The sequence below is a fragment of the Prionailurus bengalensis genome, chromosome A2 (genome assembly GCF_016509475.1).
Source record: "Prionailurus bengalensis isolate Pbe53 chromosome A2, Fcat_Pben_1.1_paternal_pri, whole genome shotgun sequence".
Taxonomy (NCBI): Eukaryota; Metazoa; Chordata; class Mammalia; order Carnivora; family Felidae; genus Prionailurus; species Prionailurus bengalensis.
Genome location: NC_057348.1, coordinates 42,506,819 through 42,534,184, shown reverse-complemented (window position 1 = coordinate 42,534,184; position 27,366 = coordinate 42,506,819). Strand labels below are relative to the sequence as shown.

At 35.7% G+C, this 27,366-nt stretch overlaps 1 protein-coding gene across 9 annotated transcripts in view; it reads right to left on the bottom strand.

Moving 5' to 3' along the window:
• The window catches only part of CHL1 (cell adhesion molecule L1 like), a 201,240-nt gene that overhangs the window by 44,742 nt on the left and 129,132 nt on the right, over positions 1 to 27,366 (bottom strand). For 8 of the 9 annotated variants that reach the window (XM_043587948.1, XM_043587953.1, XM_043587956.1 and 5 more), the window contains 7 exons: positions 26,909 to 27,014; positions 23,587 to 23,774; positions 12,690 to 12,812; positions 11,428 to 11,598; positions 10,422 to 10,469; positions 7,984 to 8,104; positions 3,585 to 3,769 (listed from right to left, as the gene is read on the bottom strand). In XM_043587948.1, coding sequence (XP_043443883.1) covers positions 3,585 to 3,769; positions 7,984 to 8,104; positions 10,422 to 10,469; positions 11,428 to 11,598; positions 12,690 to 12,812; positions 23,587 to 23,774; positions 26,909 to 27,014 — 942 coding nt within the window. The remainder of the gene's footprint in view (positions 1 to 3,584; positions 3,770 to 7,983; positions 8,105 to 10,421; positions 10,470 to 11,427; positions 11,599 to 12,689; positions 12,813 to 23,586; positions 23,775 to 26,908; positions 27,015 to 27,366) is intronic. The other variant, XM_043587954.1, reaches the window with a different exon arrangement.

Here is a 27,366-nt window from a genome sequence, read left to right as displayed (position 1 = left end):
CTCATCATGCCATGTTTTGGTTGAACATATTTAGCTACTTGCTACTTTCTTCACAAAAGAATGTAGAGTGAGCCCGAGGACATTGGCTATGAATCAAGATATTTTTGGTGAGTGAAGTGAGTCTAGGGACACACAGGGACAGAGAACAAACAGATGTTTGCCAAAGCTTCAAACACGTAACTCTATTCCTGAAGGGTAAGATCTAGTTGAAAGAAGACAAAGAAAAACTCAAGAGAAAGGAATAAAAAAACCAAAACAAAACCAAAAACAGATGAAATGGAAAATCCTGGAAGAAAACATCAGTGAATCCCATTCTTTTATCCATTATCCTAAGATACATGATAATTGATGAGAATAACTTATGCTGCAACTTTACTCATTTTGTCATAATTATATATAAAGAAAGATGATAATTTCCCTATGTTGCTAAAAAGTGAGATGCAAATGACTAAGCATTTAAAATATAACAAGTTAATGAGAAACATTTATCACTGAAAGGAAAATGAAATAAAATAGAAAATTTGATACCTATAAAACAACACAGAGGCTATTTTCTTAGTAACAGATTCCTACTAAATATCTATGTTCTATTAAATCAAAATTGTGAGGTTTATCAACCTTGGATTTAATTGTAGTTTTTTAGAAAAAATAGATCATTTTAAAACGAGGCTCTCTTAAGTATATCAATGTCTGAATTGCACTCGAGTTCATGATAGCTTTTTAAAATGCAAGACAATTATGGGTATGTAATTCTATGTAAATATTTTCCTATTACAGCAAAATTCAAACGTTTAAATGGTTCGAAAGTTTACAACATGAGAATGGTGCAAGTTGGTGGGAGTTTATTTTTAAATAATCAGTTGAGGGGCACCTGGGTGGCTCAGGGGGTTAAGCGTCTGACATCGGCTCATGTCATGATCCCACAGTTCATGAGTTTGAGCCTTGCGTTGGGCTCTGTGCTGACAGCTCAGAGCCTAGAGCCTGCTTTGGATTCTGTCTCACTCTCTCTGCTCCTCCCCAGCTTGCACTCTGTCCGTCTGCCTCTTTCTCTCTCTCTCAAATAAACACTAAAATAAATAAATAAATAAATAAATAAATAATCAGTTGAAATGTGATTGTGGTCATATTCTGTTTTTTGGATTTAGAATGCTTAGATGTCATTTTAATGTTTATCTTTTTATTGAATGTGCACTATTTGTATCATAGATATCTAGAAAGGATAGCTGTGCCTCATCAAGACATCCTAGCTGTTTTTATTTACCTGGATTAGACAATTTGAAAATGCACACGGTCTTCATATTTAGGATGTTGTAACTTAAATTACAGAATTTGACTATGTTTAGTAATAAAGAAGAAATATCACATCTACAGAGACTACAAAACAATACATGCTTTTACTTAAGCACAAATGGGTGTTTTCAGAATGGACTCAATTTTCAAAATTCACGGTTACATCGCTTTGTGATCATATGGTAATTCTTGTTATTCAATTTGAGTTGCTAAACAAGAGACAAAAAAGGGGAAAGGAGATATAGGAAGGCAGAAGACAAGTGAATGAAAGTAAGCTGATCTGCGCATATGATAAATGAAGGTTGTATTTCTTGGTTTCACACATATACACAAAAAAGAAAAAATGACTTCTTGAGCCCAGTTTGCTTTTCACTTGCATGTGTAAAAAGAAACTCCTAAAACATACAACTGAGGGCACATTTAGTAGCTTCTCATTAAGGAGAAAAGATTAAATGTTCCTAATAAAAACATAATTTACATCTCAATAGTGCTAATAGCTGTTTTATGAATAGTGAGGACAATTCGTTCAGGAAACCTGTATTCCTTTGGAGTCCTATAGTCAACATTTTAAACTGCGTAATTAAGTTTACATCCTTGAATTTTTATTTTTTTTTGCAACCCTTGCAATTCTTTTCAAAGCTTCAGTCTTATAGTCAAGAAAACCGTGGCCAGATTGTTAAAATATTCAGCTACCGTAGCAATGTTCCAGCCATCTGGAAGGATTTCTAACAGTCAGCAATTTGGAGTAGGAGCAGCTAACAACTAGACACGTCTGGTTTGTAGATATACGTGTTTACACTGGGGCAGGGGTAGGGGGTTACAGAAAAATATCCCTGTTGCATGGTGTAGCCGATTTATATAGAAGCAGCAAATGAAAAAAAAAAAACAATGAAGCATCAAATGATGAATAAAAATATATATAAACTTCTCAAATCTTCCTTTTTGAATTTCTTTGTGAATAATTCCACATCAGAAGAATATATCACTGATGGCAAATGTTGATATTTATGCATAATATGAAGATGTCACCTATACCAGTTTTGCTTTTGTTGAATCAAGGAAAATGATACTCTCATCTTTGGTTTTCCATTCTTCTTAACTGAACTGACCATATACATTGTGGGTGAGGTCTTAAAAACATGGTGTTATTCCAAACAGCACCTAGACCAAAACATCTATCTTAACATTTACTTGTAAATGTAATCTGTGTCCAAGTCTTCATTTTTTCCCATTCATTAAAACAGCTTTTTACTTAGATGTTCCTTGTACAGATTGAAGGTTTAAGAGGTAAACTTTATTGGAATATAAATGGAAACCCTAGAGCATCAGTTCACTAAATGGGACCCTGAAAGAGACAATTCCTTTCACTAGTTAAGCCCTCACAGCACTAAATGAGTACAAATGCAGTAATCAATCCATTAATTTGATCAATTCAGTCAACCAAACCATAGATAGGAGACCTCACTGTAATTAGACCCATAGAAATCAGTGTGCATCAATCAAATTCATAAGATGCCCAGATAAACTTTACTTACAGGGCAGGTACAGCCCCAATATCCACATTGTGTGGCTTCCCCTTTTTTTAAATGATGACATCATGGCCTATTTATTTCTATGAATACAAGCAACAATAGCTAATCCTCTATTCAACAAAAGGCATGGGTTTACAGAGATAAGTTTACTATAATATGTATCTTGCATCTTTTGATAGAAAATTAGTATTTACAGCACTCAGTCTACTCCATCCCCATAAGTAACATATTGAACATCATGTGAACCCAAGATATGGACCAAAAAAACAAAACAAAACAAAACAAAAAAACAACCATATCTAGGAAAGAACTAAGACAATTTGCCTGATACCCTCTTTTTTTTGAGGAAGAAACTAAGGTACAGAAAGTCAAAGTAAATTGATTAAAGAGATAGCAAGTTAACCACAGGACTGGGAAACAAACTCTAAGCTTTTTTCCAAGCTCCTCAAAATAATTTGTCTTTGTAATGCTTACTTCTTCTATGATTTAATATTATGCAGTGTCATATATATAATAAAAATTGTGTGAAAGCCAGGTGTGTTTAATACCTAACATGAGATCTTTTCTTTCCATTTGTCCCTTTTACAAGATTTTGCAGGTTAAATGTCAAATCTGGTTAACTGAAGTATAATATAGTTCAATACCCACTCCAAAAACAAAAGTTTAAACAGCTTACCTGTTTTAACATATATGCTTTGGAATTATAGGTTCACCTTTTTTTTTCTTTAATAGAAGAAAAATAAATCAATACGGGGAAAGTACCTTCTACTACTACATGAAAATCATGAGAGGTTGATCCTAAGAAATTGTTGGCTGTGCAGCGATAATTCCCTCTGTCCCGGTAGGAAACGTTCTCTATCTTCAAAGTCTTGCCATAATTTTCTTTTGTTTCTCTTCCTTTGGGTAGATCACCACCTATTTTGTTCCAATCGACCTGTGGAGTTGGTCTGCAAAACAATAAATACATGATAAACATTTTTTAAGCTGCAAAATTAAAATCAAAGCTACTCACAGGATACATCACTTAACATATTGCTTTTACATATGCTCTCAGAGTTCCAGTAAGTAACAATCAGCCTTCCCAGGGCACGGACCTGTACTCCACCATCGATGGTGAACGCTGGATTGGATCAGGTCTCCTTTAATGCAAGCACCTTTAATAGTCTGCTTCCATGGAAATCATGCTTCTTCCATTAAGAGGACTAACTATCTATCATAGCTGAATAGGTATATATAGATAAAGGGTGGGTAATTGGATCCACAGAAATATTAAAAGATTTTTTTTTCAAGGTTTTAATATTTTACCAGAAATATTTTAAGTGTGAAACCTCCTTATAGGTGATTTGGAGTGGCTAGAAATAATAGCCCTCCTCCCCATATGAGTTTGAAAAACAAGATAAAGTAGGACCCAATAGTAAGCAGAGGGAAGTGCTATCCTCTTAATACAAATGAAGCTGATAGTGGAGAACGTGGCGCAGATGTGATAACTGTATGTGATGGCTGGACCAAGAACGGCCTGTTCTAGGGTAAGGTGGGCTCTGCGCAGACATGGCTACCCAAGTGACTTTCTTCCTTTGTTGGGGAATAGAGAAAAGTAGTGGGGGGGAGCAAGGAGGAAGGGGCAGATGAACCACATCTCCCTTGCTCAGAAAGATGAGATCACCCAATCAAACCAAACAAACAAAAAAACTGAACTAAACTAAAACCAAACTGATAACTTGTCATACATCAAGAGAATAACTGTCTCCACCTTAAGGAGGAAAACAGTAGTGGGGAATCAAGCCACCTGGGTTTAAGAAAAATCCCAGCTCAGGAAAACCAGACAAGCAGAGGGTTGGTGACCTTTATGACTCTTGTGATTTACAAGTTATGTGGAAAACACCAATGGCTGGGGCACCTGGGTGGCTCAGTCAGTTAAGCATCCAGTTTTGGCTCAGGTCATGATCTCATGGTTTGTGAGTTCGAGCCCTACGGAGGGGCTCTGTGCTGACAGCTCAGAGCCTGGAGGCTGCTTCGGATTCTGTGTCTCCATCTCTCTCCCTGCCCCTTCCCCACTCATGTTTTCTCTCTCTCTCAAAAATAAATAAACATTTAAAATAAAAGAAAAGAAAACACCGAAGGCTGATTTTAATTAATATATTTTTTTTATTTCTCTTCTCCAGTTGGGTTATATGAACGGAAAAACTTAATTTTGCTATTTTTATTGATGCTGCTTTTCCTTGCTCTATTTATTTTTATTATGAATAGCTACAGGTTATTGACATATTCTAAAGATGGGCATTATGATCGTCACTTTATCAATGAGGATTCTAAAGCTCCAAGAAGTTAATTAATTCACTTAATGTCACTAGGGTAATAAATGACATGTTAGAACTTAAGTTTGTCTAACACTAAACTTGCTTTTTCCATGGCTGTGTTTATTATACCTGTGCTTTTTCTATCCCTTTTCCCTTCCTAACTGTATATTCTTGGGATATATGCTTGTAGCCAAATTAATTAGTTAGTAGTTAATCACTGAACAATTACCTCATATTGTTTCTGTCAATTATCTCAGACTGTTTGAATTGCTCAGGCAAGCATTAAAATAATTCCATTATTATGCAAAAACTATATAGAAGGTAAAGAGGTAGGTCCCTTAATTTACACACTCTCTTCCCCTCCTCCATTCCAGGCTGAAGCCTGTAATGTGCCTTACAGATCTAGAACCACCACTTTCTATTTGCCCAGTCTGAGTACAGGGCACCCTTCTGTGGGAAACAGTAATGATGCTCCAACAGGCAGCTGGGAGATGATATTAGCTGCTGGCTTCCTGCACACACTACCTAACAGAATGCAGAAACTCAAGTCTCCTAACTGCTTGCTTTCCACGCCATCTGTCAAAATGGCAATTTGCCAAATTACAAGCTGCTCTGGACCTAAGTTCCTCCAAACTGGTTTTTCTGAGTTCATGCTTTAATAGTGCAAGCATCTCACTTTCTGCAGGCTTCTGCAGGATTCTTCCCTTCTTTTCCTTCCCTTCCCTTCCCTTCCCTTCCCTTCCCTTTCATCCTTCCTGCCTGCCTTCCTTCTGTCCTTTCTTTTTTGCCAGTCCTTGAAAACCAGTCTAATCCTTTATACCTATCCCTTGAGAGAACAGAATAAAATGATTATCTACAAGTATCAGGTGAACATGAGACCTAATTTATCTAGTGACATATCTCTCCTAGTCCAAGAATATCCAGCTATATTCTTGTCAATTTTTTTCTTTTTTTTTTTAAATTTAAGGAACATTCACTAACAGCATTTGGGCAGTGAAAATTTGAGGGAAAACATAATGCTTAATCCCTTTTTTAAAGAAGTTTATTTATTTTGAGAGAAAAAGAGAAACATGGGAGGAGCAGAGAAGTGGGGGGGGGGGTGGGGAAAGAGAATCCCATGCAGGCTTCACACTGCCAGGGCAGAGCTCAACGTGGGGCTCGATCTCACCAACCAAGAGATCGTGACCTGAGCTGAAACCAAGAGTCAGATTCTCAACCGAATGAGCCACGCTGGCACCGCTTAATCCCTTTTTATATACAAACATGCACTATCTCATACTCTCAAATTTTGTTCAGGTACTTATCCAGCCAATTTTTGTTAGTATACTTCCTTGCTCTTCCTACATTTTTATAGTGTAGCATCTTGAAGTAGAATCACACCTACCTTAAACTCAAGAATTTACAAGTTACAGAGGCAAGAGAGTGAAGAAACAGTTTGATACCAATAATCAACAGAGGGAAGCGACAATACCCCCCTCTACTTCCAATGAAGCTCCCACAGGGTGAGAGCAAGTGTGAATTGGCACCTGAATGTGCACTTTCCACTCAGTGCCTGCCCTTCTGAATGAGATTCATTGTTGTTTTAACTATTCCAAATTCCTGCCTTATTCACAGAATTTATAGAATCTAAACCCCTCCATATCGGTTTCTTTGTGAAAGTTTTCCTGTTTTAATGAATAGTATCAACATTTTCATTGCGACTAACCATTTACTGAAGTATAGACCTACAGCCACTTCTTCAGATTCAGAAACAATGCCATTCTTTGTGTCGGCCCTCCTCCACCTCCCCCTTAATTGAACAGACCATTCATTGGGTTGAACTGAAATACATTAAATCTAGAGGTAGTTTAGGGTTCTGGAGACAGGATAGAACTCCAGCTCCACTTTATACTGAGCTTGAACAAGTTCAATCAAGCCGCTGGGCGTCATTTACCTAACCTGCAAATGGGAATAATGGCCGCCTTGAGACGTGCTGAGCATGAAGTGAGCTTATGCATGCCATTTCAAACACATAAGCAACCTGTATATCTTTGCCAGACGGAGAGAGACGTTTACAAAGCTAAGGGGCTGCAAAACCATTAAAATTGGCTCTTTTTCTTCATAAACCAATTTAAAATAACTCATTCAGAATATATATTGAGTTATGAATGAATACAATTTTTAAAATTTCAAATCCCAGTTCACCAACCAGATGCCCAGCTAGAAGAGTCCCTTGACTAAGTATTAAATAAGATAGTCCTGATTTACAAAGGCTTAGGGTGTTTGCTCAACAAATGTAACAATTTCAAGACATGACCAAGTGACATTTTTTGGAGGATTTGGAAACCTGCATTGATTTTTCAGACGAGAAGAAGCTGAGTTAATTATATTCTTAGGTGAAATTCTCTGAAAGTACATGCTCTGGACCTCTTTGTATGCAAAGGGCAGCAGGGTGAAATAATAGATAAATAAGGCTCCTTGCAACCTGAAAAGCAATCAGAACCCATAGCATAGCAAGAAGGAGTGGGAGAAAATGTGATAGCAGAGACACAAAAACCTGGCACCCACAGTAAGAGACTGGCAAGTAACAACTTCAAGCTCTAAGGATGGCATCCCCCTACTGACGTAGGTAAGGAGAATGTTTTCATTGTCACCTCCATTCACACTATCACAAACTGACAGAGCAATCTAATTATAAATCAATCTCAGTCACAGCCTGAAGTCTGTAGAGTGAAGTGCAAATTATTTCCTCCAGAAAAGTGGTAACAGAATTTTTTTAAAAGAAATCATTTTAAAAATGTGTATATAGGATTAACTGCTTAACTAATGCATTATTCTGTATAGAAAGGGATTGACAAAGTCATGAACGGGGTCAAGTTACTCACAGGCCTTCAGCAAAACACTCAAGCAGCAGGGTGTCCCCTTTGAGGATGGTAACTGAGGACGCACTGCCACTTTCAGTAGGAGGCAACAGCAATCTGGGTTTTCTTTGCTTGATCGAATTTGCTATAATACAGAAAAGAAAAGTCACATACTTTTTTCCAAATGAAGACAGTTAAAATCCTGTGGTACTAAATCTTTCTTAAAACTTAAAATGTATTTACCTATATGCTCCTATGTATATATACAAAGATGTATTTTTAATATATTGCCATTTAAATAGACTCCATTCTTACCACAAAGCATGGATGGTCCCTCAGAATCAATAACTTAGTGTAGCACCAAGTTTTAAGAAGGTCATGACTGAAAACACATTTTCAAATTTCACAAGTTCAAGTACGGTTGAAGATAATTCGTTTTTTTTTTTAAGTTTATTTAAAGACAGAGAGAGAGAGAGAGTGAGTGTGCAGGCATTGTGAGAGAGAGGCAGAGAGAGACACACACACACACACGGAATCTGAAGCAGGTTCCAGGCTCTGAGCTGACACAGAGCCCGATGTGAGGCTTGAACTCACAAATGGTGAGATGACTCACAAATAACCTGAGCTGAAGTCCACCTCTTAACCCAATGAGCCCTCCAGATGTCCCAAGACAATTAGTTTCTTGATGAAAGTCCTTAAAAGTTAACAGATAGCCTATGATTTTATATTCCACACTTTAATCAGACCTTGCCATGTCTAATGGCTGTGTATGAATTTGAATTTCATTTAGTATGCCTAAGTATTTTATAAGATGCTCGTTACAATATAGCTTCCCGAGCCTTGCTCCCAGAAATTCTGATTCAGGAAGCGTATGGTGGACACCATGCATCTATGAAGTGGGCAAGTTCTTTAAGGTGACTCTATTTACAATCTCAGCCCCTCAAAGAAACATAGTGCTTCAGGGAATGATAAGCAAACATTTTCAGTAACTACATATTGTAATGTTCCCTTTGTTACATGCTCAAGAATGCTTTTCAAATACAACGGCAAACGAGGGCTTTCATTTTCAATGTAAGTTTTAACATCATTTCCAAATGTTCTCACAAATTGTTTTTTGTCCATCCAATGTCAATGTGATTTGACACGATGTGGAAGGTGCAAACAGCTGACATTCAGAGTAGAGAAATGAAAAGCCCTGATAGCAGTGTGCACATGCTATAGCTTCCTTACAAGTATGTGTTTATCAAAAAATAATTATTGAACACACAGTACGTGCTATTATTTTTACTAAGGGGTGTACAGATACAAGGAACATGTCTGGGTTATTGACCTCAATAATGCAGTTGGGGAAGTATATTTAATCAATCCACCTTCAAACTGAGAAGGCACCGAGAAGAGTCCTCTTCCAGCCCTTCTGATGTTGCCAGTGTATCAGAAATCTAGATGAAGCCACTGGCCCCCATGACATGAAGAACATTTGTTGCATTCACATAAATGAACTGTGGAAAACTAGTTATATAATTCAGGTTCACTCTGGCATCTTCCATACAACACTACTTCTAGTACCTGTCCTGTGAGGGAAAATTGTAATATTTCACAGACAAATGAGTTACGAAAATGCAGTAAACTGTATTCTTAGAGTTACAGCCCAATGTTAAAGTACTCTGAGAAGTCTTACAAGAAACATAACCATTTAACTTCCTTAAACCTAGTGTTTTCTCTACTGTTTCTTTCTTCTACGTACATGTAACAACTATTAACCAAAATGTCACTCAAAAAGGACAGAAGTCTTAGGAGACCCAAATACACATGTTGGGGGCACCTGGGTGGCTCAGTCCGTTAAGTGCCCCACTTCAGCTCAGATCATGATCTCACAGTTTGTGAGTTTGAGCCCTGCATTGGGCTCTCTGCTGACAGTATGGAGACTGCTTTGGATCCTCTGTCCCCCTCTCTCTCTGCCCCTCCACTGTTCATGCCTTCTCTCTCAAAAATAAACATTTAAAAAATATATATACATACTGGGGCACCTGCGTGGCAAGTTGTGTGAGTGTTCAACTTTTGATTTTGGCTCACGTCATGATCCCAGGGTTGTGGGATTGAGCCCTGTGTTGAGATTCTCTTTCTTTCTCCCTCAGCCCCTCCCCGCCAACTCTCTCTTTCTCTCTCTCTCTCAAAAAAAATACATATATGTGTGGGAGGGTATGTGTATTTGTCTATGTGAATTATATCATATATAAATATAGATACTTTTGCATAGTGAGGAATTTATAAATATCACTCTTTTGCATATAGTTAAGGATGGGGGGGTAATAGAAACCTCTATGCGAAGGGGTTTCCTTTATAGAAATATCAGTATTTTAATATACTCATGAACATAGTAACAGAAAAATTTAAGCTTTGAGATGACAATGAGTTACAAAAGGTAAAAATAAATGCCAACCCTCTTCACGTGATCAACTTACCCTTGGAACCAATTTCTGTGGATGAACTTGAGTCATTAGCATGCCTTACTGAAATAAAAAAAAATTAAAGAAAAAACTCACAAACATAATGGTAGGTGCTAGTATCAATAATGAATGGAAAGTCACAGTTTTGTCTAAGAAAAGTTACAAAATGAGATATAACCATGCTTCACTAGAACATCATCTTAGGGGATATCTTTGAAAAAAAAAATGTATAATGAGCTTAATCTTGAACTACCACAGATGAGTCCAAGGTCGAGAGGACACAGATTACAGCTCTATTACAGAGAACTGAGGCTGCCAAAAGCGATGCTATAGTGAAGACCTGGCAAAGTGTATCTACACATAACAATGAAAAAAAAACCATGAACCAAATTAGACAATGAAATGGTAATGCCAACTTTCGACTCTCCCAGAGCCAATTATTCAGTCAGTGAACTGTCGGGGATTATCTCTGCCCTTTGAATCTTATGGTTCTTTCTCCCACTAATGACTTTTTCCCATTTGGGAACCCAGACTGGCATCTGCAGAATCAAGCAGGGAAGAGAGGCAATTCAAATAACTTTGCCAATTTGGGAAGAACAACAAAGCTTGATGTGATAAAAAAAAATTATAATATTCAATCTTTTTATTTTCAACTCCTATTTTCTTCGACATTTTCAGCCTTCTAGTTACTCAAGATCACGATGCATCAAAGCCTGAGACTTGCTTCAGAAACCTTAGAATGTCATCGTGTATTGCACCCACTGCAAATGACCAGATCCTGCAGACGTCAAATGAAATATACTTGTACTGTGAATTGAGATTTGATTTTCTGGCTCTGAGAGACAGAGCTACTGTAGGTCTGCAGCTGCAGATGTCTCTTTCATCTGGATGAAGTCTCTAGAGTTGAACTAAACAATGGCGGAAAATATCCACCCAGCTTTAACTGGCTTCAGCCAGAATGAAATTGCAGGCGCATTTGTATTCAGCATTCACGACAGAACGATAAATTATTTGGACTTACAACTGTTAACTGTTAGTTTCATTGGCATTTTCTGCACAATAGTCCTCAATCTTGGGAATGCAGCAAAGCAACAGTAATCATTTCGACTGTCTTTTTCTTCCACATTTGCAAAGTACAGATCTCCCTTTTGACTCATGTATACTCTTTCATCTTGTTCAATGTGTTCTAACTCTGGAAGGAAACATTTTGTCATTAATAGGAGCAACTGTCCTTTATTGTGCTTCATCCCCCTTCTTTATTTTCCTTTCTTTCATATTATTTCATTTCATTTCATTTCATTGTTCATGCTTGCTCTTCCTATTCCTCACAAGTCTGGTCTTAAAATAAGAGCAGTGAGTGAGAAGTAAAAAGTAAAAACAAAAATAAAAAACAACAACAAATCCCCTGGGAACATACTTTCCACCATTAACCAAAGAAACCCACTGGTGGACAACCATTCTGTACCTTCTACCTCTCCTTACCACCTAGGCTGCTACTTCTATACTGGTGTATCTGAAAACTGGTCCAAATGGTTCAAACAGATCTCCCCAAAAGTCATGTGTGAGACATGAATCTGTCTTTCCTGGATGCAGCTTGGAAAGTTCTAGAGTGATTGGAGTCTGGAATGTTTACCTGCAGCCAAAAATAGTTTGTCTCGCTTTCTTCCAAGTACTGTACAAATATTATCATTTTTCTCTCTGCATTACACTGTGAAAGCATTTAGGGCACATTGTGAAGGCACATGCCGGAAGAACTATACAAGAAGCTGGAGTTTCAACTTGAGAGTGAATACAATTTTTTTGGCGAATGAAACACAAAGGTTCATGCTAATTTCTCTGTGGGTCACTCTATGTAGCAGGTAGAACATTATTAAATAGAAATATAAGGCTAGCAACACAAACCTAAACCATCCTCAACTTTGACATGGACTATATTCCAAAGGTAAGTAAGTTGTTTGGAATGCAGATAGCATTTTCTTCATAGACATACATTACCATATCAATAGCCTCTACTCTTCCAGCTATGATAAAATCAAGAGATATAGTTAAGGATTTTCTAGTGTTTTCATGTATACACTTAATATAATATTTAAAACTTGAAACACACTCTACAGATGGATATAATTTTTTAAAAAACTATTTCATTCCACAATGATAATGTGCTTTTTCTTTTTTTCCACATTGATAATCTTACATTGTTTTTAAATCTTTCTTCCGCTATAATATCTGACATGATGCATGAAATTAAAAGGTCTCCTATGTATGGAACAGAATGTTACTTACCAATATTCATCCAGTAAATGTGTAAAGGTGGAAGGCCTTTGGGAGGGTTGCATGGGAGGACGATTGGATCTCCCTCCTCCACTTCAAGAGGGTCAATTTTTTCTTTTGGGAATTTTGGAACATCTAGTATACAAAATTATTTAAGACAGTATTTTAAAATTAACTTTTAATGTCACAAGCAATAATATATTAACACCTTCTTTTTAAAAAATAGAGCATGCTTAACAAATTCAGTGCCCCAAATCTTGGTTCTTGTATCTCCCCTGCAGAAGAAAACACTGTTAAGAATCTGGGGTGCATCCTTATAAAACTTTAAAAATGCTTCTACATTTTGCAAGTGAAGACAACAAATATTTTTGCTATGTGACATCAACTAGCAACAATATGTTGTGCGTATTTCTCTGCATAGAACTACAAGTTCTGAGTCACAGGATTCACTGAGTTTAATATCTGATAGATAACTTTTTTTATTCAAACACTGTGATTTATTTTCTAGGCAGATACATATTTTCTGCCTTGGCTTTACTGTGAAGTCCTTGATTTAATGGGCAAATACTCCATTCAAAGCATAACCAAACAAATTAAAAATTCAAAGCCCACGTGGGGCAAATAGTATGAATACAAAAAGCCAAACATGACCATTTTAAGTTGCTAAGAGAGTCTTCCACATTGGAATCACTCCCAGAAAATGAAATTTTAAATGAAATGGAATTGATGTAGGAAAGGAGAGTTGGCAATATTTTAACATTTTTCCCCCATTCAAGAGGCAGTTTCCTAAGAGGGCAATACAATTACAATGGAAATCTAAGTCACAACTAAGCAGAATGTGAAACCCAGCACCACTGTGTGATTTTTATGAAATTATTTATAAAATCATTTTAAGAACACTCAAAATGTATTATGCCTGAACACTACATTAACACCGTATGATTTTATTAGGGGGTTTTGAATGATATAATTAATAAGTCTTTTATGGAAGAAAAGGACCTTACGAAGGTATGTATAACACTGCTGGCTTGATGGAATTTGTTAGGGGGTATTCCATCTCTATATTTCATTCTCAAATGGTGGTTCACAAAAGACAATCATTACTCTTGGAAGTCTAGAGATACACTCATGTATTGTAAAGTTTCTTCTGGAGGAGCTGTGTACATTTTCTATGTATTTATTCCCTTGTCCCTCAACTCCGACCCCAATTCCTTACTGGTTGAAGGAATTTGCTGACATTTCTCTTATTGATGCACCAGCTGGTTACACTGAATTGCTTTTTGTCTAAATTCAAGGACCCTTCAAGGCTTAGCACTGCAGGGGCAGTGCATTATATACAGTGCTTTTGCTAGTTTGGAAGGCAGGTTTCAGTCATGTGACCATCCTCAGTCAATTCCTCTTGGTCAACCCATTGTGGCAGATTTCTCGTAGTGAGGCTGGAAGCATATTTGAAACAGCAACTATCGTGGCATCATGCTTTTGCTCTAGCTAGCATGAAATTTCCACCAAGAGACAGGAAAGTATGTCTAGGGCCATCACTATGGTAAGGTCTTGTAGGTAAAATCTCAATGCCACCTATTTGGTAATGCCTTACTTAGCTTTAACAGAGAGCAAATACTATACAAGTCATTTTGTAGAAAGTATACACCTTATGCAAATAATATGTAGCAATTTACAAAACTATTAGGTGATCAAAGCTCCAAGTTCAAATCACTTATTTAGTGTAACTTGCTGTAAAAGCCCCTTGTTCATTGGTATTGAAGTTAACAGGGCCTTTAGATAGTTACTGAATCTATTTATACTCAGAGAGAAGGGGCAACAGAGGAAGGGGAACATAGATTAGAAAATGGAAAGTGCCTGTAATCCTGTTTTATAACAAGCAAACTTTACAATGCCTTACAGGAATACACAGTTCCCTGGGTGATAGCCATTGTAAAGTAGCTAATTAATAAGATATATAAAGCCCTAATTAGAGAGCTGCCCCCTCGGAGTATTCAGAAAAATCTAATGATTCAAACAGATAGTACTGCCAATGAAGCACTATCATCCATGCATTAATTAAATCTAGATTATAAAATTCTAATTCCAAAGATGTACATATGTAATTCAACTGGCTTCCAAGGCATCAATAATAAAAATAAAATAAAATTTATAAGCCTATCAAAACTTTTATCACATACCATAAATCTTTGGAACAGCTTTTGATCAAAGATGAAATTATTATCAGGAAAAAGTAAAGAACATTTATATATTTAATAATTTAAGGTCTGAGAATAGATATTATAAAAGACATTAATTTGTCAGTATTTTTTTTATGGTCCTCTTCTTTGACTTTGCCACTATTTAGTAAGTCTGGTTCCATGCTAGAAAGTGAACATTTTAATGGCCACAGATAAATGTGGAATTTAATTACTGTAACTCAACAGCAGGCATGAAGCTTATCTTAATTCAAATAAAGAAACAACTCCATTTAAAAATAACTTCAACCAATGGCTTTTGCTAACTGTGTTTCTCTGGTGATAAACATTAGCATTGTTGAGTTTGGACAGATGCAACACTTTAAAAAGTGAATTGCAAACAATTATTTTTCTTTTGTGGAAGCAACTACATTGCTTTAACTCGCCAACATATTTTAAATGAGTGCTCCATAAACAGCAAAAACACAATCACTTAATTATGTTTCAGTAACACTGGACTTGACCATGGAGTAGCCTCTCTGCAAAGGAAGCAGAATGTACTTGTACATCGGTATGTACCTAAGCAGAAGTTCAAGAATGTTTGGAAATCCCATAATAACCTAAGTCTACATGAAGTCGATTTCCTTTATATATAATGTCCCTATCAGTCTATCTGCATTAAGAAATCAAGCATTTGACAGCACCCATCTTTTTTATTACTCTGCAATAAGCTTGCACAGTTACAATTCAGTGTCACAGTCCAATTTCTAGTAACAACTCCAATGGCATACATTCCCCAAAACCCAGTCAGAATCTAGCATGAAAACACTTTTCTAGAAACTAGTTAACTGGACAGCAAGCAGTCTTCTTACTGGAACTATCAATATAAAGCAAACCAGCAAATACAAAATTTCTAAGATCTCTACAAGTTGAGATGCTGACCATGAGTTTTGAAACTCCATTTCAATTCTTTCGACCAAACACACTGAAAAAAATAACATCTTTGTACTTGAAATGCAGATGCCTTCTAAAAAATATTTTGTATTTAGAGAAGAGTGCAAGCTGGGTTCTGGACCAAGTAGTGAAACTAATTGGCTTTGCCGCTTCAGACCAGTATTTTTACCCTTTCGTGCCCCCATTTACTTTTCTCTGGGATCTTAGAGTCCTGTGAATTCATATCCCTAGGCTCCTTGAAAGACTCACTAGCTTAGAAGTTTCTTAAGGGAAGGATATTGTAAAATCTAAGCTGTAGAGTCTTACCATGCCAACATGCTTAATAGTAAAGAGTAGTAATGAAACGGCATCAGCATAATTTAAGTTAATACAAATCATAGTAACTAAACCACCTAAAAGAAAGCCATTAAGGTGACTTAACCACTATCAAGTTATGTAACTCTGCAGATAATCTGTCTCTGGCACACAAGTAATCTCATCAAGTCTTCTTACACTCTTTATCTCTCTGAGTCTGATACTCTACTGCCAAGCTATTTCCAACAAAAAAGTGCAACACTTTTCAGCTCATGCAGAAGATGTGTTACCTAAATGATCAAAGCACAGACAACACTGTATAGCATTGTGGTTAAACACATGAACTCTGGAGCCAGCTGCTTGGGGCTGAACCCTGGCTTCATCACTTACTTAGTGATCAGAACCTGTTACTTAATGTGCTTCAGTTTCCTCATCCAAATTCACTGATTTGTGTCAAAGTTTAAATAAACCATTTCATATAAATCAATTAAATAACATGGGGCACTTAAAAATTATTCAACATATGTTGGCTAATAATCAAGTATTTTCACTTTGCCTAGTTCACCCGACTGCACTGTAGAGAGAGGAGATGGGCAAAGGGACATACAGCTTTCTTCTGCTGTGCTTTCTGATTTTCTCTGTAGCCTACATTGTAATGACTTCCATAATTCTATGCAAATATTTGGAATTAGCTTTTACAGAGGAGGTGGGGAGGAAGCCAGAGGAAAGAAACAGTAAGTTTGTCATGTAGAACCTATGATTTAATGATACTCCTCCCCATTACTGGGCAAACGTTCCTATGCCATAAAATTTTATCTATTCTTTTAATGTTTATTTACTTATTCATTTTGAGAGAGAGAGAGAGACAGAAAGGGTGGGAAGGGTAGAGCAGAGATGGAGGGAGAGAATCCCAAGCAGGCTCTCTGCTATTACCACCGTGAGATCATGCATGACCTGAGCTGAAATCAAGAGTCAGATGCTTAACCAACTGAGCCACTTAGGTGCCCCAATAGAACTTTATTTTGACTTCTCTCTTTGTTTACAGGACTGGATTGGTGAGCTTTTGAGTGCCTTACATTTCCATTCAGTGGGTTTAGCAAACTGCTACAGTCTGACATCATTATGATGAATGCATGACACTGAGCTCACATGCTATATCATCCCTAATTCTAGTTTCCATATGCAAAGAAATTTAATTGATTCCCATTTCCTGGAGGGTACCCCATTAATCCATTTAGGACTACAGAGAATTAACATTGCCTTTCAGTCTATGAGCTGGTAATGAATTCATGCTAAGGAAGGATACCCAATCCAGCCCATGTCATTCCAGTCATTCGCACAACATGACAGATGAGAGGAAAATCCTTGGTCTTAATTAAACCTGTAAAACTCCAAGTTGCACTCTCAACAAATTGATCTTCTTTAGTTGGTTTGCATATATCAGTAAAAGAAATTAGCATATGCTACCAGATCCTGCTTTTGCTATTCTACTCCCCCGCAAATCTGAGCAATAAATAGCCACAGTATGTCTTAAGGGAATTGCCTTGAGGAATCTAAGGAAGCTATACAAATGTAGAACCTAGCAGACCAGAAATTCTAATTGGTTTCCATTAAAACAGTATATAAAGGATTGCATTCCTAAGCCTGCCATTTCGTATATTACTTTAATAGTGTATGGAAATTGCTCTAGTATTTTTATTCATTCTTTTATTCTTCAGCCTATGAATCGATAAATCAGTCACTGATAATATGCATTCAAGCAGCATCTGGAGGCATACAACAAAAGAAGAATAGCATAGCATGACATCTTTACCATTTTTAAACATCCCAATTAGTATACGCACAACTAAAAGACTCTTCCAAGCAGTACATAACTAAATGCTTTAAAAACCCCAGAGAATTTTCACGTGGATTTCCTTAAGAGAACTATCTGTAATAACCAAAAATTGGAAACAATCCGAAGGGACATCAACTGGCAAATGGATAAACAAAGAGTGGTACATCCATACAGTGTAGTATTACTCAGCCATAAGAAGGAGCAAACTACTGATAAATGCTACAATGTGAGTAAGCTGTAAAATCACACAAGGTGGAAGGAGCTAGATGGGAAAATAATGTATGGAATGATTCTGTTTATATGAAATGTTCAGGAAAGAAATTTACTGAAGCAGAAAGCAGATTAGTGACTGCCTAGGGCTAGGGGTGGGAAGAGAGAGTAGTACCTACAAATGGGCATAAGGAATCTCTGGGGGATAATAAAAATGTCCTAATACTAGATTATGATGATGGTTGTACTAAAAATGTATTTTAAAAACTCAATGATTTTGCACTTAACACCAATAAAATTTATGATATGTAAATGATGCCTCAAAAAGTTGTTTTAAAAAATCAGAAAGAAAAATTGCTATAGGCTGAGACGGAGTAGGAATGGTAAGTGGAGGAAGCTGATCTGTGCTGTGAAGGATGGGCAGTACTGAATAGCCCAAAGAGAATTGTTTGTATCGTCATATCAACCACTGGCAGTTGTCAAAATAAAGGCTAGAAAGACCCTTATCTTCTTCTCAGAACCACTCACCACATACACAGGATAGAAGTTTCTTGAGGACAGCCTCTGTTTTGTTCACTGCTATCTCTCAAATTACTAGAAAAGTGGCTGGCACGTGAGGGGAGTTTAATAAAGACATGTTGAATAATTCACGGACTAACTCTCCACGCCATATTGCGGGAAATCCATTTAGTGAAGTGATTTTTCCTATGTTTGAAAACAGTACATTGTGTTTGTTTGGTTGGTTTTTCTTTTACTCTTTCATTCCCTAGCAAACTCAACTGCAGTGTTATTGAAAGCAGAAAGCTGAACAGCCTGTAAAAGGTTTCTGTTTGTAAGAAGTAATAATGGGATTTCCAGTTATTGTTCTCGTGTAGAAACTTAGGGGGCTAAAAAGCCTTTAAGGTTAGTCTAAAGAAAACTTTAAGACATCAGAGATGACACTCTAAAATTCGAATCACAAAGTTTCTATCAATAAAAAAAAGAATTGATTCTCTACAGCTTAAGAAAAGAATCAATTGATAACATTATAGGAAACTTTAAACGGTCTCTGACTTCTAAACCCCAAAGGATTGGGATAGCGGTCCTCTTCAACATAGAAATGATTGCAGAAAGCTGTTAGACGATGAAGTAATTTCAGGAGAGACTGGAAATGATGCATAAGAAACCTAATTTATTTTGCTTTTTTCTACAGCAGCAGAAAAACATAGCAATTACCCACTACATAGCTCACATCCAAATCTCATCTCTTCACTGCAATGCTAGCCGATTCTGGCCAGAATTACCCTCACGATGTTCATGACTTCACTTGGTCTGCTTAGATAATGAGAAAAAAATATTTTTTAAAACCCTTTAATTGCAGAATCTCATATTAACATGTGCCATTTCCTTCTCTGCAATAGGTCTAGCTTTTTCCTTTGTGTCTCCATAGCAACCATCAGAGTTCAGGTTGGGGATCATGCTGATGCTTTGCCTTCTACAACAGATTTTTAATATCCCTCTCACACATATCTTATTTCACCTATTTTAGTTAATTAGATACATAGATTATATGGTTATAGTTAGACTACAATATCTGGTTTTATAATATAAACTATAACATGACTATAGTTACACACTTACAGATAATTACATCTGTCTGGTTTTATGATCACAACCACAAATTTCATGGTAATAACTTTCTGATCCAGAATTCATGAACATCTACTAGTGAATGTCATTTCAAACCTAAACTCCTGAGGCCAGTTTTCAAGTTTACATGCCTCTACTTTTGCCATTACTATGCTATAACACCTTACTTAATATCCCAGTATATCTAATACAGACAAGTAAATATGGTACTTATAAATTTTGCATATACAAAAAAGCCATTTTCAAAGAATAAACAAACAAAAACAGCCAACACTCTTATCCACCATCCCACTGTACAAAACTCACAGTGTCACCATGACCTTCCTGTCTGGTACAGAATCCATCCCTTCCCCCTTCCATTAGAGGAAACTACTATCCTTGTGTTTTATTCTTCTTTTTTTTTTAATCTTCTTGCAATTTTTCTTTTCTAATTTTATTATTTGTTGTTGAGAGAAAAAGAGTGCAGGAATGAGGGAGGGACATAGAGAGAGAGGGACAGAGAGAATCCCAAGCAGGCTCTGTACTTTCAGCATGGAGTCCGATGCAGGGCTCAAACTCCTCAACTGTGAAACTATGACCTAAGCTGAAATCAGACATTTAACCAACTGAGCCACCCAGGGGCCCCTGAAATTGTGTTTTCATCATTGTTTGTTTTTCATTATAATTTACCACATACAAGTATCCTCCTAAACAATAGTTTATCTTCCCATATTTTGCACTTCTGTTAATAAAATCATAGTGTATGTATTATTCTGAGACTTGCTTTGATTATTCAACATATTCCCAAGATTCATCAATTTTCACTGCGAGTAACTATACCACCATAGGTTTACTCATCCTATCATGGATACACTCATGTTTTTTTTTCCAATATATTTTTTAATACAAGCAATGGAATCACAAATATGCCCAATTGACACAGATGAGTGCCACACACATGAGGAAGGAAATGGAAGAGCCAGGTTACAGGTGAGACCATCTTCCACTTAGGAGAGACTGACAAATATTTTCCACAGAGCAGGAAAGTCCACTTGCAATGGTAGTAGATTATGGGAGTTGCACATTCCCAACTAAAATTATTACTCTCAGACTTCGTAATATTTCCCAACTTTGTGGGAGCAAATGCTTTTATTATGTGGGTTACAGTACATCTATTTCTGACTACTAATGGTGATGAGCCCATTCTCATATTTTCATTTGAAAAAGGTATATTTTTTCTATTTATCTATATCTTTTAAAGTATTTTTCAACTATAAAGGCTTCACATCTCTTTGTTGGATTTATTTTCTGCTTCTACATTATTTTATCCCATCAATTTTTTTTTTTAGTTTATTCTGTTGCCTTAAGTTAATTCATGCATTTTCATCTTAAAACTATGTTACCTAAAAAGCTTAGATCACTGGGGGACTCAGTAGGCTAAGCATCTGACTTTGGCTCAGGTCATGATCTCATTGTTCATGGGTCAGAGCCTGGAGCCTGCTTCAGATTCTGTGTCTCCCTCTCTTTCTCGGCCCCTCCCCCACTTATGTTTTTTCTCTCTCTCTCTCTCTTTCAAAATTTACAAACATTAAAAAATAAAAATAAAAAAGCTTAATCATTAATTTTCACCTCTTCTTTTCTAATGTATGTTTCTAAGATGAAATGTATCTGTCTAAATAACGTTTTGGCTGCCTCATGCGTGTTTTCCTATGTAGAATTGCTACCACTGTCACTTCAAAATATGTTCTATTTTCTTTTGCCATTTCTCATTTGACCTATGAGTTTCTTAGACATCTGTTTATTGATTTTCAAAGATATAAGGCTTCTCTAATTTTGTTGGTATTATTGACTTCTAACTCAATTGCATTTGGGTCATATTTATTTCATAGCTAATATGTCATCAAATATTGAAAAAAATGCATTCTGCAGCTTTAGGTGCAATGTTCTATACATGTTCATTAGTTGGAGCTTATAATTGGCTTCTTTAAATCTTCTGTATACTTACTGATGTTTTGTCTGCTTGAGCTACCAAAAAATGAAACATATTTTAGTATCTCTCATTATTATGATAATTTGTCCATTTCCACTTGTACTTCTATTTTTGCTTCATATATTTTAATATTATATATGCCTAGGGAATTAATCTTCAGGAAGGCTTTTAAAAATAAATTCTAGGGGCACCTGGGTGGCTCATTTGATTAAGTGTCTGCCTTTGGCTCAGGCCATGATCTCAAGCCTCACGTCAGGCTCTGGGCTGACAGCTCAGAGCCTGGAGCCTGCTTCAGATTCTGTGTCTCCCTCTCTCTCTGCCCTTCCCCTGCCCATGCTCTGTCTCTCTCACTCTCAAAAATTAATAAACATTTTTAAAAAATAAAAATGAATTCTATTTTGACTAATATTAATTCAGACATTCCCATTTTGTTTTGAATAGCATTTATATGGAACATCATTTCCATCTTGTAGTTTCAATAACTCTGTACCCTTATGATTTAGATGTGCTACAAGGTAAACAATCCATACCTTTCTTTAAAGAAAAAAACTTGAAGCATTTAGTGTATTTACTTTCATCTTCAATTAGTCATATATTTGGATTTATTTGTACAGTTTTTTTCTTTCCTTTTCTCACATTTCTTATCTTTTTCTCCTTCAAACAACAGGGTCTGTTAACCATTCATATTTTACTCTATAATTTTAATGTAATTACTTTATAAATCTTAAGATGCATACTTTACTTGTAAAACTCTAAATTCTTATCTATAATAATATAAGGACTTTAGAATAATTTAAATCTAGTCCCCTGTCCAATTTTTTAGGATACATCTTTTCATTATTTGTTTTTCTGAGGTTTGTGTACATTCTCACTGGCTTCCAGCATAAAGTGTCCATATCCTGGAAAGGCAATGACTCCGAATCTCTTTAGTGTCTATAAGTCTGCAAAAAGAAATTGCCAAATAGAAGCTGACAACAGTTTTTACATAAGAATGGACTCTGCAAAGATTTTAGTTAGAATCAGGTAATGTGGGATACCTTAAGAGCAGGGAAAATAAGTGACCAAATGTGGAAGTTGGTCATCAGAGATCCCATGCTGTAGAGGCAAAATATGGTAATAAAGGAGTCACTTAATCTTCGTAACAGTTATTGATAAAACACACCCTTAACAGTAAAGTAGTTTACAGTTTTCCATGATTATTATTTACAGAAAACATTGTTAATATATACCAATTACTGGCTATCCTCTCCCAATGGGCACTCATATTGCTGGAGTAAAGTAGGGCTATGAGATTGGCTTTGCCCACCTGACAAACTATGAGAAGTTGCCTGTATAGTTTCTTGTTGGAAGCAATTATTGCCTGGTCTCTGCCCCAGATTCTTTGACCAAGGTGGTGTAAATTTCACATAGTACACTCGCAGAATGACGCTATTTCTAGTGGCTGGGACCTCCAAAAGGCTGCATGGAGAACACCTAGCCTAAAGAGCTGCAGACCCACAGCCAACCACATAATCAGGGAATTAGCACGTGGGCCTGGAGAATACTTGTTGCAGCAACGAAATTTAGCCACATCTAACCAATGCATTTAGCTTGATTCTCATCTTATAAGGCAACGCAGACTCTTATTTTTTCCCATGTTAGATATAAGAATATTGAAACACAGCAAAATTATGTTGCTTTCAAAGATCATATTTAAAGTATCAAGATCTAGAAGATAACTTCCCTTATAATGAAACATAGGGCATATTTAAGCTGGTAATTAATTTATGAATGTGTTATTATTCTCTTCAACATTTCACTAAAATATTTGTAATATGGAATATCCATTGTAACACTTACTTGGTACTATAAATTCTATTTCTTCTGACATAGCAACCCCCAGTTTATTAGAAGCAAAGCAGCGGTATTTCCCTTGAAAATGAGATATGTGCCCCTCATTTGGGATCTTAAATGTTCCTGAGTTGTTAGACACAATTATCCGAGAGTCAGAGAGATCAAAAGTCTTGTCATCCTTAGTCCACATAAATCTGTAAGATAAAAGAAAAGTAAATAATCCTGAAAAACGAAAATGTATTTCTTAATTTTAAAGTAGTCATAATCAAAAGCACAACAATGACAAAACCAAGGCAATTTATGGTTTAAGAAAAAAAGATTTTTAATTGGCTATATAATAGAATACAAAAAAAAAAAAAGCCTTAGAAGAGTCTGAGAAATCTCACAAGCTGCTGTAGACTGAATGTTTATGTCTCCCCCAAATTCATATATTCAAGCCCAATCCCTTATTGTAAGCGTATTTGGAGGTAGGGTATCTGAGAGGTGCTTAGATCATGAGGGTGGAGTTCTCATGAATGGGATTAGCAGCCTTATAAAGGAGACTCCAGAAAGCGTTTCTGCTGTCTTAAGTCATGTGAGGTAACAGCAAGAAAATAGTTGTATATGAACCAGAAAGCAGGTCCTCATCAGACACCAAATCAGCCAAGGCCTTGATCTTGGTCTGCCCGGCCTCCAGAAGTGTGTAACAAATATGTGCTTGTTGTTCAAGCTACCCAGTCTGTAGCATATTTGTTATATCAAGGTGAACTAAGACCAATCCACAAAAGAGCTGTGACAGCTGAGAGAACAGAAATTGAAAATAGGTTTTGTTCTGTTCTTTTTAAAGCTATTTTAGCTTTTCCAACTGGAAAGGTATTTTACTAGTATTTCAAAGACTACTCCATACAAACATATAATGTGTCATCATGTGTGTATGTGAAAAGCTCACTCAAAATTAAACAAACAAGTACTATTAAATGTGGTATTTCCTAACATTACTTTTAGACATATTAGTAACATATTTGAGACCACAGTGAATATATAATTTTGGAAAAATTAGGTTTTCTAATTATTACAATGCTACTAAAGACAGTTTCTATGACTACATTATCTTCTGTCATATGATTACTGTATAAGTTACTCAATGATTTGAATTTTCTCCCTTTTATAAACAAATTGTGCACACAACCTTAACATATTTATTTTTTGGTTCTTGTCTAATATTTCATTAGGACAATCTCTTCAAAGACTGATAGACAAATAGCATAAGAAAATTTTTACAGTTGTTGATAAATGTTACAGAATTGTATTCCAGGAAAAACCCTACACAGTTAAGTTCTCACCATAATATGTGACCACCATGTCATTTGTATGGATGAGACTCTAAAAAGCCTTTTTTAAAACAACCTTATCAATCTAATAATGACTTCCCAACTTGATTTTAGTTAGCATTTCATATATGAATTACCCATGCAAACTGGGTAATGTTTTAGGACACCATATTATTACACTAACCTAGCTGATTATTCTCTCAACAGGATTAACAAACCTTCATGGCACACATATTTTTGTTGGGAGTACGCCTGCCCCCCATTCCACTCCTTTTACTCCTTTTTCTCTCTCTGTTTTATGTTTTATTGGCTTTACTTACAAAGAACACAGAGAATCTATTCTTTTAAATTCCAGTACGTTGACTGGGATTACTTTACATATACAGAATTAAACACTTCCACTTGGCAATATGCTACATCTTTTCATTCTTTGAAATCTTCTTTCCCGATCCTAGGCAGAATTTTGTAGTCACCACCCCAATTTAAATCCTGCATAGGTCTTATTACATAGTATTTGATATTGTTTTTGTTGATGTTGCTACCACTAATTGTTAAGATTGCTAGATTTTTTCCTTTTGGTAGTGTGATGAGATATTTTTTCCTTCTTGTTTCCTATTTATTTTCTAACTGCCTTGCATGGACATCTAATTAAGGTTTTTTAAAAAGTATTATTGGCCACTTATTGTAACCCCTTTGTATTTATAAAAGCTTGTTTTTTGTCCAGGGAATGAATATTCTTGGGTTTTCAGATAAAATAACAAATTACATAATAATAACAACAATAATAATAAATATTATTAATCATATTTTCTCATATGTATAGATTTTATTTTATTTTCTTACATAATTATATTGGACTTGGATCTAGGAAAATAAATAATGTTACTAGCAGATTCTATTCTGATTTCTGAATTTATTATAAGTGCTAGTAGTATTTCATAATTAAACTTATTCTGATTACAGACACAGATAAATTTGATCATTAATAATATCTGACGATTGTGTATTATCTTTTGATACAATAATTCAGTTCTTTAACATTAATATATATCATAATATTGATTGATCCATACTGATCAAGCCAGATGATCAACTAAATTCGTCTTCATTCCATACAATTCTGTCCACATTTACATATATTGATTGAATATATTCCATTTGGTGAAATAGAGATAATAATGATAATTTAACATGTTAATGATTCATTAAGAATGATTTTTAAAATAACATATTATCAGGCAGTAATCATGAGAGCCATAATACAATTTCAAATAATTTTCATTAAATATGTACCTTCTTAATTAATATATAGGAATTAAGAAAATCAATAAATGGGTAACTTTGCTGACAACTTGAGAATCACCTACATTAAAATCTAAAATTTTCCCTACAGCTTCTCCCACCTCATTCCCAATACACCCACATTTCTTTCTCCCTTCCAAAGTACAGGAGGTATTTTAAAAATCCTTCATCACTGATTATGATCACTTACATTAACAGTTATTTAACTAATAAACTACTAGATAAAAATATACAATGCATATAGCATTCTGCCATCCAGGATGACTAAATATTTCTATGATAACTTAAATATCAAGTAACGACCTATTCACTAAGATATGTGTCACATTTAAGACTTGCAATAATAACTATGTATACAATGTCATGTATAAATGTATTAAGCATTTGGCTTAACAAATGTTACCTTTCACTAAGTAGAATAAAGGATGCTTTTTCACTTGTAACATAAGGAATGACAGAATATTTCCACGGTGCCAGAGCCCATGGTAAGTATTTAACATAAGGTAAATCATTCAATGGTGAAAATAAATTCGACTTGCACAAGAACATATGTAAAATAGCCAAACTTTACCTTCATAGACATAGCTATCATTCTTTTGGCATGCTTACCTTAGTCACATGTAGACTTATACTCCAAAAAGCTTATAACAGTCAGAGTACAGAGAAGTAAAAACACTGTATGCATTAAACAATGATTTGTTTGAAAGAATACTCACGTTGGTTCTGGATTTCCTTTAGCTTCACACTCAATCTGAAAATATTCATCAAAGGGAAAGGCAACTTGCACTTTTGACTGTTTTATGATGGTTGGAACCTGCTGAACTAAATATCAAAATATGTATGTGAAGAACATGGTCTGCAAAAACTGGGTGAGGTTAATTTAGCTATAACAGAAACAACTGAAATACTTTGTAGGGGAGGCTGGCTGGCTCGGTCAGTAGAGCATATGACTCTTGAGTTCAGGGTTGTGAGTTCAATCCTTATATTGGGTACAGAGATTACTTAAAAATAAAATCTTGAAAAATAAACATGCTTTCTATATTGGTAGGTAAAAGAACTATAAAGGAGTGAAAATTACAGAACAAATTTCACTTCCTCTTTGAACATGTATTTAATTCATTTTTCTGAGGTGTGCTCTTGGGTCATTAAAAAAAAAAATTCCAGTAGAGTTAAC